This window comes from Nelumbo lutea, chromosome 4, assembly GCF_056320005.1.
Source record: "Nelumbo lutea isolate HS-2025 chromosome 4, American lotus-T2T, whole genome shotgun sequence".
NCBI classification, from domain to species: Eukaryota; Viridiplantae; Streptophyta; class Magnoliopsida; order Proteales; family Nelumbonaceae; genus Nelumbo; species Nelumbo lutea.
The window spans coordinates 75,773,595-75,787,835 of record NC_142687.1 but is presented as its reverse complement, the minus strand read 5'-3'; the positions used below and the strand labels follow the sequence as shown (position 1 = coordinate 75,787,835).

The 14,241-nt window shown below is 37.5% G+C and overlaps 1 protein-coding gene and 1 long non-coding RNA gene across 4 annotated transcripts; one reads left to right on the top strand and one right to left on the bottom strand.

Moving 5' to 3' along the window:
• Positions 1-3,329: 3,329 nt before the first annotated feature.
• Positions 3,330-8,345, bottom strand: LOC148861138 (uncharacterized). Its single transcript, XR_016113082.1, has 2 exons — positions 7,860-8,345; positions 3,330-4,116 (listed from the first exon to the last, which is right to left on the bottom strand). It is a non-coding gene; the product is annotated as an uncharacterized LOC148861138 (long non-coding RNA).
• Positions 8,282-12,432, top strand: LOC148861137 (FACT complex subunit SPT16-like). 3 transcript variants are annotated; one of them, XM_088985348.1, is made up of 3 exons: positions 8,282-8,419; positions 8,523-8,642; positions 8,764-12,432. In XM_088985348.1, the coding sequence occupies exon 3, from the start codon at positions 8,970-8,972 to the stop codon at positions 12,180-12,182; it is 3,213 nt and encodes a 1,070-aa protein (XP_088841474.1). In that variant the 5' UTR covers positions 8,282-8,419; positions 8,523-8,642; positions 8,764-8,969; the 3' UTR covers positions 12,183-12,432. The 3 variants fall into 3 exon arrangements, with proteins under 3 accessions (XP_088841474.1, XP_088841476.1, XP_088841475.1); XM_088985349.1 differs by having other exon boundaries at positions 8,354-8,419; positions 8,497-8,642; XM_088985350.1 differs by lacking the exon at positions 8,523-8,642 and having other exon boundaries at positions 8,311-8,419.
• The last annotated feature ends 1,809 nt before the right edge of the window (positions 12,433-14,241 follow it).

Below are 14,241 nucleotides of genomic sequence, written 5' to 3'. Positions count from 1 at the left end.
TCAAATTTGCTTCTTCCTATCCAGTCTTGTGCTCAAATATTTATCACTTATGCACATTTGTTTCATACCCAACATTTGAGTGATGAATTGTCGCTTCCTTCTATGTATGTTGCTATTGAACAAGATTGAACTTTTTTGTAAGTTCACTCTCTCCTAAGAATTCTTCAAACTTGGTTATAATCTCTTGCAGGTTTTGTAGCATTTTTACTTTAGCCCTACAAAAAATTAGATAGTCATCTACAAAGAGCAGATGAGTTATTTGGGGGGCATGTCTTGTAAGCTTAATTCCCTTTAAAGTACCTTGGTTTTCTACTTGAAATAGAAGAGAGGATAGGACTTGCATAGCCAAGATAAAGAGATATGGTGACAAAGGGTTGCCCTGTCTAATGATTGCCTTGAGTTGGAATAAATCTGAGACAACTCCATTCACCTTAAGTGAGAAAGAAGGAGAGAAGATGCACAGTTGTATCAGTTTACACCAGTGTTCTGGGAATCCCATGAGTTGAAGAACTTTTATAATGAAATGTCTATTCAACCTATCATAGGCATTTGACATATCCAGTTTAATTGCTATCCATCCAACTCCTTTCTTATGCTTTTTCATTTTGGTAATCAAGTCACGAGCCAAGATAATATTATCCAGGCCTTGTCTACCCTTTATAAAAGCAGCTTGATTTTCTGCTACCAAATCTTGTAATTTGTCCTGTATCTTGTAAACCACATTACAACAGCTAATAGGCTTGAACAGGGAAATGTTTTCAGCCTTCTTTTTCTTAGGAATGTACACCAAATTAGTACAGTTCATCTCCCGAGGGAATTCAGCTGTATTGAAGAAATGGAATATCATATATGTCATCCCCTATTATATGCCAGTATTTTTGGTAAAAATATGGGGAAAAACCATCAGGCCCAGGAGCTGCATTTGATTTCATTTTCTTAACCACTTCCCAAACTTCTTTTCTTGATGACACTCTTTTTAAATCTTCCTTCTGTTCATGAGTTAGGACGGGGAGCTGTAACTGTTCCAACTAAGCAAAAGAAATCGGTGACTCTTGTCCAGCTATTGACTCTGCTAATCTTCTGAATGCTCCAGGTACCTCATCAATTGAGAGAATATTCCCTTCAACATCCCTAATCGCCTCATAGTAGTTTATTCTTCTCCTGAAATTTGTCATGTGATGGAGATATTTAGTATTGCGATCATCCTCTTTTATCCAAACTTCTCTTGATTTTAATTTCCATAATAATTCCTCCCTCCTAAGCCACTTGTCATAATCTCTTTGCAAAATAATGAATTCCTCCGAATATGTAGGATCAAAATTTGTTGCTTCGAGAGTTAACATTCTCTCCTCGAAAAACTTTAGTCTATCATTGATGCAACCAAATGAGGCTTTGTTCCATTCCTTCAGCCTGGCTTTACAATTTTTAAACTTCCACGACGGCCTTCTAGGGGGGGAAGCTTCAATACTCTTCAACCATTCTTCTGAAATTATTTTTCACATTCTTGTTCCTCAGCCCACATAGGTTGGAAATGGAACTGAGTGGGTCCCTTTAATTTTTTAGAGTACGTCTCTAAAATGATCATTGCATGATCAAAATACAAGGAAAATTTAGTAAGAGCATTAGCCTCTGGGAAACACTGGAGCCATTTTGAAGAAGCTAAGCTTCTGTCCTACCTTTTCTTTACCCTGTTTTGGCCATGTTGGTTGTTCGACCAAGTCTACTATGTACTTCTGAAAGATTAAAATGTTCTACCACTTGGGTGAGAGATTGGGATGGAGTGTGATGTTGTGGTCTACACCCCACATAATCTTGATTATAAAGGGTATCATTCAAGTCACCGCACAACACCCAACTTGCCTCCTGAAGAAAGAAAATTAAGGGATAGAACGGAGGATCACAGCTGGCTTTGTTTGGATTTATTAGGGTGTCCATAAGTAAGGGCAATATACCAACACTGTTGGCTGATTGCATTTGCGACTTCACAGAAAATGAGCCTCTTATTCTTATGCAACATAGTAAGTAAACAGTCAACCTTCCAACAACAGAATAAACTCCTCGATTTGCCTTGTGCACAAACTTCCACATAATGTTGGTATTTCAATCTTTTAGCAAGAGCAGCTCCCTTGTTCTCGCTCAATTTGGTTTCCGATAGGAATGGGATATCAGGGTCGAGAGTATTACACAATCTCTTCAGATATCGCATCGTATCTGGGTTATTACAACCCCTAACATTCTAGAGTATGATGTGCATACCAGAAAGATTTTCCCAGAAAACAGCTGGGAATCCACCAAGATTATAAAATTTCACTCCCAGTTACCGGAAAATCCAAGGTACTAGGAAGTACATCCAGCTTTAAATTGTACAAAGGCCCAAAACCCTAGCTCTTGAAGGAGTATTTATCGAGACTAGGGTTTATAGAAAGCTCTTTCAAAGAGTTTTAACCAGATCTGAGATCTCAAATAATAGGTCTAAAAGTCTGGCCCCAGAGCTGAAAACCCATTACCATAAAACCTAACGCTTTTGGCTTGAAAGCTGAAATATGAAGCTTGCAATGGGAAAGAGCTTAAAGGCTTGTTGCCGAAAGACATGTAACGAAAAGGGAATGTCAGGCTTGACGCCGAATCACAGGCTTATTGCAGAAGGAGTCTCAGGCTTGATGCCGAAATAATAGGCTTATTGCCGAAGGAGTCTCAGACTTGATGTCAAAATCCCATGGTTGATAAAAAAGATTGATGACACTCCAACGACATTTATATCTTTTCAAATGCCACTTAGCAACTGGTTAAATGTAGGTAATACATTGACATGTTTTGAAAGTTCAGGCACTGAATTTCTGTTTTAATAAATTATATTCATTCATAAAAAAATTAATAAAAAAGAAACTGATATTTTAACTCAAAAAAAAAAAGTTCAGGCAATGAATTATTGCATTTTAAAATTTGGGGACCAAGCACTAGATCCAAAATACAAGATACTAATTGAAAATTAATGTATACCAGTATGGCAGTATTTTCTTGACCAGTTGAGTTTGGATAGAGAAAGCACTAGGTCCAAAATATTGAGAATTAATGTATACCAGTATGGCAGTATCGTCTTCAACAGTTGGATTTGGATAGAGACGCTGTTCAACTTTGGTACAACTCGGTCCCTTCAGGCTTTACTTACAGAATGGGCTACCTACCCTCGTTTGGGTTGTGTGGTCTCACTGTGCTCTAATTGCAGTGCAATTTTATTTGTACTGCATAAAATAAACCCCAAAATTGCAGTCTCATACTTTTGCGTCAGTGCAAATGAGACTGCATTGAAAACGAATGAGGCCTTGATATGATCCAATCCAATAGAAGTTAGATGCCACCCTACCATAAGAGAAAAAAAAAAAAAGAAACAAAACAGTCTGTATAAAGAAAACAAAAAACAAAAATGCAGAAGTTGCACCCGTATTCGATCAGCTTGGTCTATTTGAAATAGTAGAACGATAGATTTTTTTAATTATAATAACTTATTTGCTTCATCTGTCATTGGTGGAATATGCAGAGCACTGAATGAGGTGGTTTTGATTTCATTGCAGAGCTTGAAGTCATCTTCAAATGATGATGAAGAGTTGCAGAAACATTTTTTGGAAGACGAAGCCTTTGCAGGTTGGAAGCACAGCACTCCAAGGAATGAAACTTGGTCAAAAATTAAGTTTAAACAACTTCATTTTAGAATCTGACTATAGTCAGCTAATAAGGGCCCTGAAGTGCAAGAGGATGATTGCTGCAGTAGAGATTAAGAGAGATCCTTCTGAAAGCTGAAAACTTGCAGTTACTTTCTCGTATCCGAGAAGAAGCGCCAATTAAGTAGCACATTTTTTTAGCTGCCAGAGGCCTGGTTTGCAATTAGGAGTGAAATGGAGCTCCATACTTCCACCAGACTGGGTTGAACTTGTGCTCCAAGATGCATGAAATCTTGTTTTATCCCCAAGTGTGGACTCTTGCTCTCGTGGTGTGCAAGGCTCTGTATATTTTATCATTGTTCATCATTGTTGCTTCAGAGACTATGGGTGTTTGGGGCTTTTACCTATTTCAGGGGGTAGGCAGGCTTCAAGACTGACCCCCTGACCTTCTTCCATTCTGGAGTGAAAGAGAGAGAAGGAATTGGACAAGAAAGAGATGAATTGTAATAATTGGTCATGTGATTGTAGTTAGAAGATCTAATATGATATCTTGGTAGGCCACATATACGGTTGTCACACGGATTAGCTTTTGGGGCATAATTTAGAAGATGCAAATCCAATCAAAGTAGGTACCTGATGAAATATGGATACATAACTAAGCAAACCATGTGGTGTATACTATATAGATATTATCCTACACTGCAATTACCATCCTACTTAACCAAGTTAATTTTTAGCTACAATATCCTAAATGTTTTAGTTAAAGTAGAAGATCTTAGTTGTAGTCTTGTAGATGAATAGTCTTTGTTTATAGAAATAGAATGGTAGTAAATCTGGTTAGAATTGGAGGAAGAATGAAGGCATTTTCCCTACAAACAAGTTCATTGAACACCTCATATACCTAGTTGTCAAGGCAATGCCTAGGTGATGCCTAGGCGATAAGGTGCCCTTGGAGACTCGCCTCGCCTAATCATCGAGTAGTTTTGTGTTTATATTAATTTCTTTTTATTATTTTCTTATTTGTTAGGGTTTAAACATAGACATTGTTGCTAACTGCTGTATTGAACCCTCAAAGACTTTAAAAGCTGAACCAATAAGTAAGAAAGAACTTAAAATTCCATCCAATCAACAATTTTCTTCTTCTTCCACCTTTTTCTTTTCTTCTTTTCCTAACAAAAATAGGGATCAGCCCCTATATACATATTTTTTAATTTTCTTTTCATTATTCTTTTTCTTCTCATGAATATGTTGATTTTCTAGACTTTAACATGAAGTCTATACTTTTCTTATGAAAATTATGGATAATTATTAAGGAAATATGGTTATGGAACCTAGGGAACTACCCTAGGAAAACTATGCTCATATATTTTTGAGATCAAGAAACTATGGTGCTTATTTTTCTCTCATCATTGTTCTAAAAACTACACCAAGGATGTCTCCATATATTGCCACATTAACATAGACCCATGTACAAAATAAAAAATGAATAACAAGTTTAATAAAAATGCAAAAAAAGAAAGAATTTTCCAAAGTTCAAAAATGTTCATATCTTAAACTAAGTTCTGTTGGAGAAGCATAACTTGACATGAACCCCATCCCTTTGTGTTTAAGCAAAAGGTTACTTCTATGAGCCAAACCAAATGTTGGTAACTCTTAAAAAAAGTCAATCTTCCCCAAAATATTTAAGACTTGATGAACATTTTGTGATCATCATCATCATTTATGCCTTGTCCCAACTATATGGGTGTCAGCTACATCGGCTACATGAAGCCTGGTTCACCATTCCATTCTGTTCAGTGCCATATCCATTAAATCATTTCTAATTGCTTTTTGGTCTGCCCCCAGCTCTTCTTGACCCTTCAATTTGTAATAGATCACTTTTCTAACAGGTGCTGTAAAAAGTTCCTTCATATGACTTCATCTTTAACTCTATACTTTCTAGTTTTACAACTCATCCATCTAAGCATTAGCATTTCTGCCACACTCTTGTTTCTTAACTGCCCACCACTCTGCTCAACACTCAATTTTTTATTTTTTAATTAAAAATTAAAAAATCATAATATTTAGACATACACCATAAAACTAACAATCTTCCTCAAGTCAATTCTCCTTGAAGTGTGGGAGGAATGAGAAATTAATATTTGGGGAAATAAAAAGTTGAAACAGAAAAAGAAGCAAGATACTATTTAACTGCCCATTTAACTGAAGAGTGGTAGCATTCTCACCAGATTTCTGCAGAATTACTACTGCCCAAGACAACCATTTTATGGTATAAGCAAATTGCCCCTGTTTGTGATTATCCAATCTTTGTTCTTTGTAGCTATGGTTCAGGACACCAAACCAGAAGGGGTTGAAAAGGGCGTATTGGCATCAATATTATATCCTAAGGTTGTTGAAATGGCTATCAATAAGAACATGTTATGTGATGATAATAGAAAACTAGCGGGGAATAAATTACAAAATCAAAGGAATTTCAACACTTGTTTTACACATAGCCGTAAAATGAGAATAGATTGAGTGGTGATGAAAAAAATCTAACAATTTCAGAGGAAAATTAAAAAAAGAACAATCTTAGAATTAATACATACCCTTCAATAGACCTTGCAATGATCATTAACCCAAGATTGGCTCAGCCTTAAGAACATAGGAATCATAAAATACCAATTCAATAAATAGGTATTTATTAGAGTAAAAATAAAAATCAGCTAATTTTTTAACATATAAACATTTAATGGAATACCCAAAAAAGAAAAGGGGAAAGTAAAACTGTATATGAGAACGGGGTTTGAAAAACATGGAGAAAACCAAAACATCAATAAAAAAAGGATTAGGTTTTGAGAATTAGTTCTTTACTCCTTTATTTCAGAATTATTGTTTAAATCAGTGATTACAATTACAGGACCTAAATATATGACTTGACATCAGTTCAAGCAAGAGAGGTTCAAGTTAGAGATTTATTTCATATTTCTGAAATGGTATAATCTAACTTACTTCGAATTGTCATGTCCTACACTTCTACTTAACCACCAAAAGTCAAGTTTGGCTTGTCTTATTTCCCCTCAAGTAATGACCAACTAGTTTTTGAAGAAGTAATGAATATAAGTTACCCTTCCTAAAAAAACCAATTAGTTTCAAGTTTGTTTTATAAAGAACATATAACAGGGGGGGAGGGAGACTGTAAGTGGTGCAGTTATGAGATAGCAGAGAATACTAGCTTGTTTACCTGCTAAGTTAAAGGTAAAAGTGAACATTTTAATTTGTTTTAGCAACATTCGGGAACAGAGAGAAAGAAAAAAGTGAAAAAAAATATACATTAAATGAGTTCCACATATTATCAAAGAATGTTCCTATGTATCTTTCAGTTATTTCGGCCAAACAGCCAGACACAATGAAATCCAGCCTCTACAAGTGGAATACATGTCTGTCTCTGTATGCATGTAGGAAGATAAGATAACGCTAAATATAATTGTTAGCATATATCGAATAGAAACATATGGTCATCGATAAATAAATTGGGTAAATACTGGTCTGCATTCACGAATGTAATAATGATTCAGATGAAAATTGTACAAAATAGTGAATTAGTTTATCTTAAATCAATAAACTCAAAGTGAAATTTGAGAGATGAAGAGACATTAGTCTTAACTTCTTCGAAATTGACTGTTTTTACATCTATGAGCCAGCCAAGCAGGCTACTAGGCTAGAACTGACAGACTTGTTGATGACGGCAAATAAACCAACCTATGCCATGGAAAATAGAAGATCTGCTTCACTTTAATCAGTGAATTTGGTAATTTGAAGTACCTTGGAACCCGACTACTCAAGTAATAAGAAATGACTATCAATGGTTATGGCTCACAAAGCAACAGTATAATTCACCCCCAATACCGTCAGCATATCAGTCATTACCAAAAATTGGCAAACTAGAAACCAATTAATAAAGCTGAACTACAGAAACTATATACATCAAAACCTAAAAAAAAAATCCAAACTAGCGCCGTTAAGTATTTCGAATGCCCAAGTAAAATGTTCAACAAAAACAGAAGCCAACATTAAAAAAAAAAAAAATCAAGAAATTTGCTTTTATTAAAAATCACAAAATCTGCAGTTGAGGAACGTTAAACGCTAATAAACTTCTAGAAAAATTAATTTAAATAGGGTGATTGAGATAGAAAAAAAGAAGCAAAAGAAAAGAAATACCAATGAGTGTCTCATTCCAATCTAGATTAGAGATGAGATCGGTAGGGAAATGGCAGGAGGAGTTGTTGCCCTCTTCCAGTTCCAGCGCTCGTTGCCTCCGGTGCCAAAGAATGTCCAGGTGACGAGATGCTCATCCTTTTTAGATGCTCGCAAATAAATCTACCAATAATCGCCATAAGTAGGGTTTTACTTTGTAACAGCTGATTGATTGAAAGAGAGGAAGGTGATCTTCGTCGTTTCGACTTTTGAAAGGACAGGGGTGGAGACTGGAGAGGAAGAATTAAGAAAGATGGTGGAGAGAGTGGGAGAGAAACGAGAGTGGGAAAGGAGGAGTTGGGGCAGTCAATCTTAAAAGACCAAGATAACCTTAATGGTTGAGACGCGCCCTTTCTATTAAGTAAAGTATTATGTAAGGGTATTTATGTATTTTTAGTAGCATTAACGAGGAAATATTGAATCGTTTTAAGAAGATAGGAATGCTGGAACAAAAATTCAGGGATGTTTAACTCGCTTTTGTAATTGGTGGATCGCGGAACGAGTCTTCAGAAGAAGCATAGCCGGTAAGGTTTCTCTTCTTCTTTTCTGTTTTGTTTCGTCGTTGTTTTCAGTCTGTAACTTCCGAAGCTCCTAACTGTAGCTTCGGATTTGAAATTTTGTGAACAGAGGACGGGAACCTTCTGTCACTGTGAAACAGGATAAAGGTTCAGTTTTGTTGGTGGTCTCGTATTTCTGAGTTTGGGGATACATAGTTGAACCCTAGCATCGTAGATTTTCCCATAACTGGTAGTCTTTAATCAGTTCTTTTATTTTATTTTTTCTAAGTTGTGATTTTATGTTTTCGTATGGAGATTCGGAGGGATTTGAAGTAACCCTAATTGCTCCTTTTATTCTTTTTCTTTTACAGGAAATGGGGTGACATACTTAGCACAAGAAAATCGTGAATTCTTGTTTGCAGTTTGTTTGGGTTTCTGATTGCTTTTGTCATTTGTGAGGTGTTATTTGGCACAAGGGGAGCTGAGAACTACAAGTTATTCGTTATCTGATTTATCTGTTAATTCCTTTGGAGGAATTGTTGCAGATTTAAACTTTTTCTAGATTTAGTTGCCTTCAATGGCAGATAATAGGAATGGGAATGTCAAGGCTCCAGATGGCAAAGCTTCTAGACAATCCAGTACATATACCATTAATCTGGAGAACTTCAACAAACGGTTGAAAGGTTTTTATTCACACTGGAATCAACACAAGGATGATCTATGGGGCTCTTCTGATGCTATTGCAATCGCAACTCCTCCTGCTTCCGAGGACCTTCGATACCTGAAATCCTCGGCTCTAAACATTTGGTTGCTTGGTTATGAATTTCCGGAGACAATCATGGTTTTCATGAACAAACAGATCCATTTCTTGTGTAGTCAGAAAAAGGCCTCTCTGCTGGAAACGCTGAAAAAATCAGCTAAGGAGTCAGTTGGTGCTGAGGTTGTGATTCATGTGAAGGCAAGGGGTGATGATGGATCTGCATTGATGGATGAGATATTCCAGGCTGTACATGTTCAGTCAAAATCCGATGGTCATGAATCTCCTGTTGTTGGATATATAGTGAAAGAAGCTCCTGAAGGGAATCTTTTAGAAATCTGGACTGAAAAGCTAAGAAATTCAGGGCTCCAGCTTGGTGATGTAACAAATGGGTTCTCTGACTTGTTTGCTGTTAAGGACAATACTGAGCTTATGAATGTCAAAAAGGCGGCATTCTTGACTTCATCTGTGATGAAACATTTCGTGGTCCCAAAGCTTGAGAAGATAATTGACGAGGAGAAGAAGGTCTCCCATTCTTCATTGATGGATGACACGGAGAAAGTCATTCTTGAGCCTGCAAAGGTTAAAGTAAAGCTCAAGGCAGAGAATATTGATATCTGTTACCCTCCTATATTTCAGAGTGGGGGAGACTTTGATCTCAGGCCAAGTGCTTCAAGCAATGATGAGAATCTGTATTATGACTCAACAAGTGTGATCATATGTGCAATTGGCTCCCGCTATAATAGTTACTGCTCCAATGTTGCAAGGACATTTCTTATTGATGCCAATGCCATGCAGAGTAAAGCTTATGAAGTTCTCCTCAAGGCCCATGAGGCAGCCATCAATGCGTTGAAGCCTGGCAATAAAGTCAGTGCTGCTTACCAAGCTGCCTTGTCTGTGGTTGAGAAGGATGCTCCTGAATTAGTTGCAAGTCTTACTAAGTCTGCTGGAACTGGAATTGGTCTTGAATTTCGTGAATCAGGGTTGAGCCTGAATGCTAAAAATGATCGAGTGTTGAAGTCAGGGATGGTTTTTAATGTGTCACTTGGGTTTCAGAACTTGCAAGCTCAGACCAGCAATGTGAAGACTGAGAAGTTCTCTCTGTTGCTTGCAGATACAGTTATCATTGGTGAAAAGCTCCCAGAAGTTGTAACTTCAATCAGCTCTAAATCAGTTAAGGATGTGGCTTACTCATTCAATGAGGATGAGGAGGAGGAGGAAGAACAGCCAAAAGTCAAAGCTGAGTCTAACGGCACTGAGACATTCTTGTCAAAAGCGACACTCCGGTCAGACAACCATGAGATGACAAAGGAAGAACTAAGGAGGCAGCACCAGGCAGAACTTGCCCGCCAGAAGAATGAAGAAACTGCCAGGAGGCTGGCTGGTGGTGGGTCGGGTACAGGGGATGGTCGTCGGTCTGTGAGGACTTCAGGTGAGTTGATTGCTTATAAGAACGTAAATGATATTCCCCAAGCGAGAGAATTGGTTATTCAGGTTGACCAGAAGAATGAGGCCATCCTCTTGCCAATCTATGGAAGCATGGTCCCTTTTCATGTAAACAATGTGAAGACTGTTGTTAGCCAACAGGACAATAATCGTACTGGCTATATCCGGATAATCTTCAATGTACCAGGGACCCCCTTCAGTCCTCATGATGCAAGCTCCTTGAAGTTCCAAGGGTCTATCTATCTGAAGGAGGTCTCATTCCGCTCCAAGGACACAAGGCACATTAGTGAAGTGGTACAGCAGATTAAGACCCTTAGACGACAGGTTGCTTCAAGGGAGTCAGAGCGAGCAGAGAGGGCTACGTTGGTTACTCAGGAGAAGCTGCAGCTTGCAGGTAACAGATTTAAGCCGATAAGGTTGTCTGACCTATGGATCCGTCCTGTCTTTGGTGGTAGGGGAAGGAAGATCCCTGGTACACTGGAAGCCCATGTAAACGGGTTCCGCTACTCTACTTCAAGGCCAGATGAGCGTGTAGACGTTATGTTTGGAAACATCAAGCATGCATTCTTTCAGCCTGCAGAGAAGGAGATGATCACCCTTCTGCACTTCCACCTGCACAATCACATCATGGTGGGGAACAAAAAAACTAAAGATGTCCAATTCTATGTTGAGGTCATGGATGTGGTCCAGACCCTAGGGGGTGGAAAGCGATCTGCCTATGACCCAGATGAGATTGAGGAGGAGCAGAGGGAAAGGGACCGAAAGAACAAAATAAACATGGACTTCCAGAACTTTGTTAACAAGGTGAATGACCTCTGGGGACAGCCCCAGTTTCGTGATCTTGACCTTGAGTTTGATCAGCCCCTAAGGGAGCTAGGCTTCCATGGTGTTCCCCACAAGGCTTCTGCTTTCATTGTCCCCACTTCGAGCTGTCTGGTTGAGTTGGTAGAGACGCCTTTTTTGGTGGTAACCCTTAGCGAGATCGAGATTGTGAACCTAGAGAGGGTTGGGCTTGGGCAGAAGAGCTTTGACATGACAATTGTGTTCAAGGACTTCAAGCGCGATGTCCTTCGAATTGACTCCATTCCATCCACATCACTTGATGGTGTCAAGGAGTGGCTTGATACAACTGACCTTAAATACTATGAGAGCAGGCTGAATCTCAACTGGCGACAAATATTAAAGACAATTACAGATGATCCAGAGAAGTTCATAGAGGATGGGGGATGGGAATTCCTGAACATGGAGGTAAGTGACTCAGACTCGGAGAACTCAGAGGAGTCGGATCAGGGATATGAGCCATCAGATGTGCAGTCTGACTCTGAGTCATCATCTAATGATGATAGTGAGTCACTTGTTGAGTCAGAGGATGATGAGGATGATTCTGAGGAAGATTCAGAGGAAGAGGAGGGGAAGACATGGGAAGAGTTGGAAAGGGAGGCAAGCAATGCTGACAGGGAGAAAGGTGACGAGTCAGACAGTGAGGAGGAGAGGAAGAGAAGGAAGACAAAGGCTTTTGGGAAAGGTCGGGTTCCTGACAAGAGGGACCCTAGAGGTAATCCTCCTAAGCGGGCAAAAATAAGGTGAAGGATGATTGTTTTTTTTTTTTTTAAATCTATGTATCATGTGGTAGCTATACCAGCAGCACCTGAAGCAGCAGTAATAGTACTTTGTTTATTTTGGGTTTTTGGATGAAATTAGTGAATGCACTTCTTAGCTTTTGTGGATCAGGGGATAATTCCTTTTGCTGGAATCAGATTAACTTTTCCCCTTTAATAGATCTATTTGTTCTTTTTTATGCCTAGTTATGATTATCAACTTGTTTTTATTTTTGCCACATTACAACTGTGTATGCCTTTAACCTTTTATGATGTACTATTTAGATTAGGTGCATCTTGCATTGGTGGTTGGATGAGATTGGCCATGATCCCAATGTAGAAGCCAGGTAATTTGAGTGTCATTCTTACCCATCCCAAATTTAAATTCTTTAATCAATATGGACCCATCCAAAAGAGTAGTTTGTCTACATTTGAAACCATATAAATCCAATTCTCATCCATGTTTACTTGTATATGAAATGGGGAACATTGGAAAAGGAGCTTGGAATTAGTTCCTTCAATTCTACATTTGTTAGCAGAAAGCAATTTGAATATTCTCAGCAATCTCATAACATTGTGGTCTGATTATTGAGAAGTAACTGTTTTCCATGATTGAAAATTTTGCCGTTAATGTTCGCCATCAACCATTTTCTTTTTTCTGGGAGTATGTTGATAAGCTAAGAACGGAAAATCAAACCATGCACTGCTGTATCACAGATTTAATATCATTGAGACCAGAAACGAGAGTTACTGGTAGAACTTGTTGCCAATACATCTCTTGCAGATTCTTGCAAGAAGTAAATCCATGGATGCTAAGCCAAAACATTAAAAGAAAAGAAAGGAAAAGGTTTCATCTATATCTATACTATTATGTAAAAGTGTAAATTTGGTAATTGTTTCCTTTACCTTTCTGCACCTGTTTTAGGCTTTTCTTTCATATGATGTCCTTTCCATTTTAAATTTCAATCTTTTCCTTGACTCTAATTTACATCTATTGCCATCTATTTCTATTCTTGAACAAATTACTCTGTCCATTATTATTTGATCTTTCTATCATCTTTTTTTCACCACCTTCTATAGTTGGATTTACTTTCCAAAATACAAATTGTGATATTACACTTGGTTCTAATAAAATTATAGATGAACCATGGCCTTCTCTTGTAATTCTCAAATTCAGTTTTATGTTTGAAGTCAAAGAAGAAGAACAAGAGAATTTGGGTCAGGTTCTGCAGGTAATTTTATTTTATTACATTATCAATGTTAAGTAGTGATACATATTAGAGAAAATCTATGATGCCGGAAAGGCATGATGTCGTTTGCCACCTGAATGGTTACTACTTTTGTGATACCAGTTGATTGTTAATAAGTTTTTCCAGTATCATGTCTTTCTGGTATCATCGTTGAACCCTATATATTATATAAAGGAAGGTGATAGTACACGATTCATGTTTTATATTTTGAATCTGAAGCCCTTCTGCTTTTCTTATGAATTTAATCTCACGCTTAATTTCTAATCCATATATCTTTTTGATACCTTATTATTCATCCTTTTTTCAATAGAGCTCATGAGTCATCATCATCATCATCATCCATGCCTTATCCCCAACTATATTGGGTTGGTTACATGAATCTTGTTTCATCAGTCCGTTCTATTTAAAGTCATATCCAATATCCACTGTTAAATTATTAGTGCTTAAATTATTAGAGCTCATGAAAGTAATTAAGTAAAATATCCGAACCATCTTTGCTTGTGTTTTTTTTTTTTTTATCAAAATAGTTTGTAATCAACTCTCAAGTCTCAACTAATGGTTACAGGGCATCTTGTTTTTTCTGTTACAAGTAATAAGTTGTATAGGGTAGTTATGGTTACTGATGGAAATAAAAGGATAGTCCCAGTTTACTAGTGGTTGGGGTGGAGATTACTATATCTGTTCTTGATTTCTTTAGAACTAGAAGCTTAAGGAAAGTAAATTTACAGCTATCACCTTTATTTCTAAGGGTGAGCCACTAAACGTGATTGACAATTATATTTTTTGTGCATAATTTCA

Bases quoted from the DNA above. Each gene is read 5' to 3' on its own strand.
- LOC148861137 (XM_088985348.1), top strand. From the start codon at position 8,970: ATGGCAGATAATAGGAATGGGAATGTCAAGGCTCCAGATGGCAAAGCT.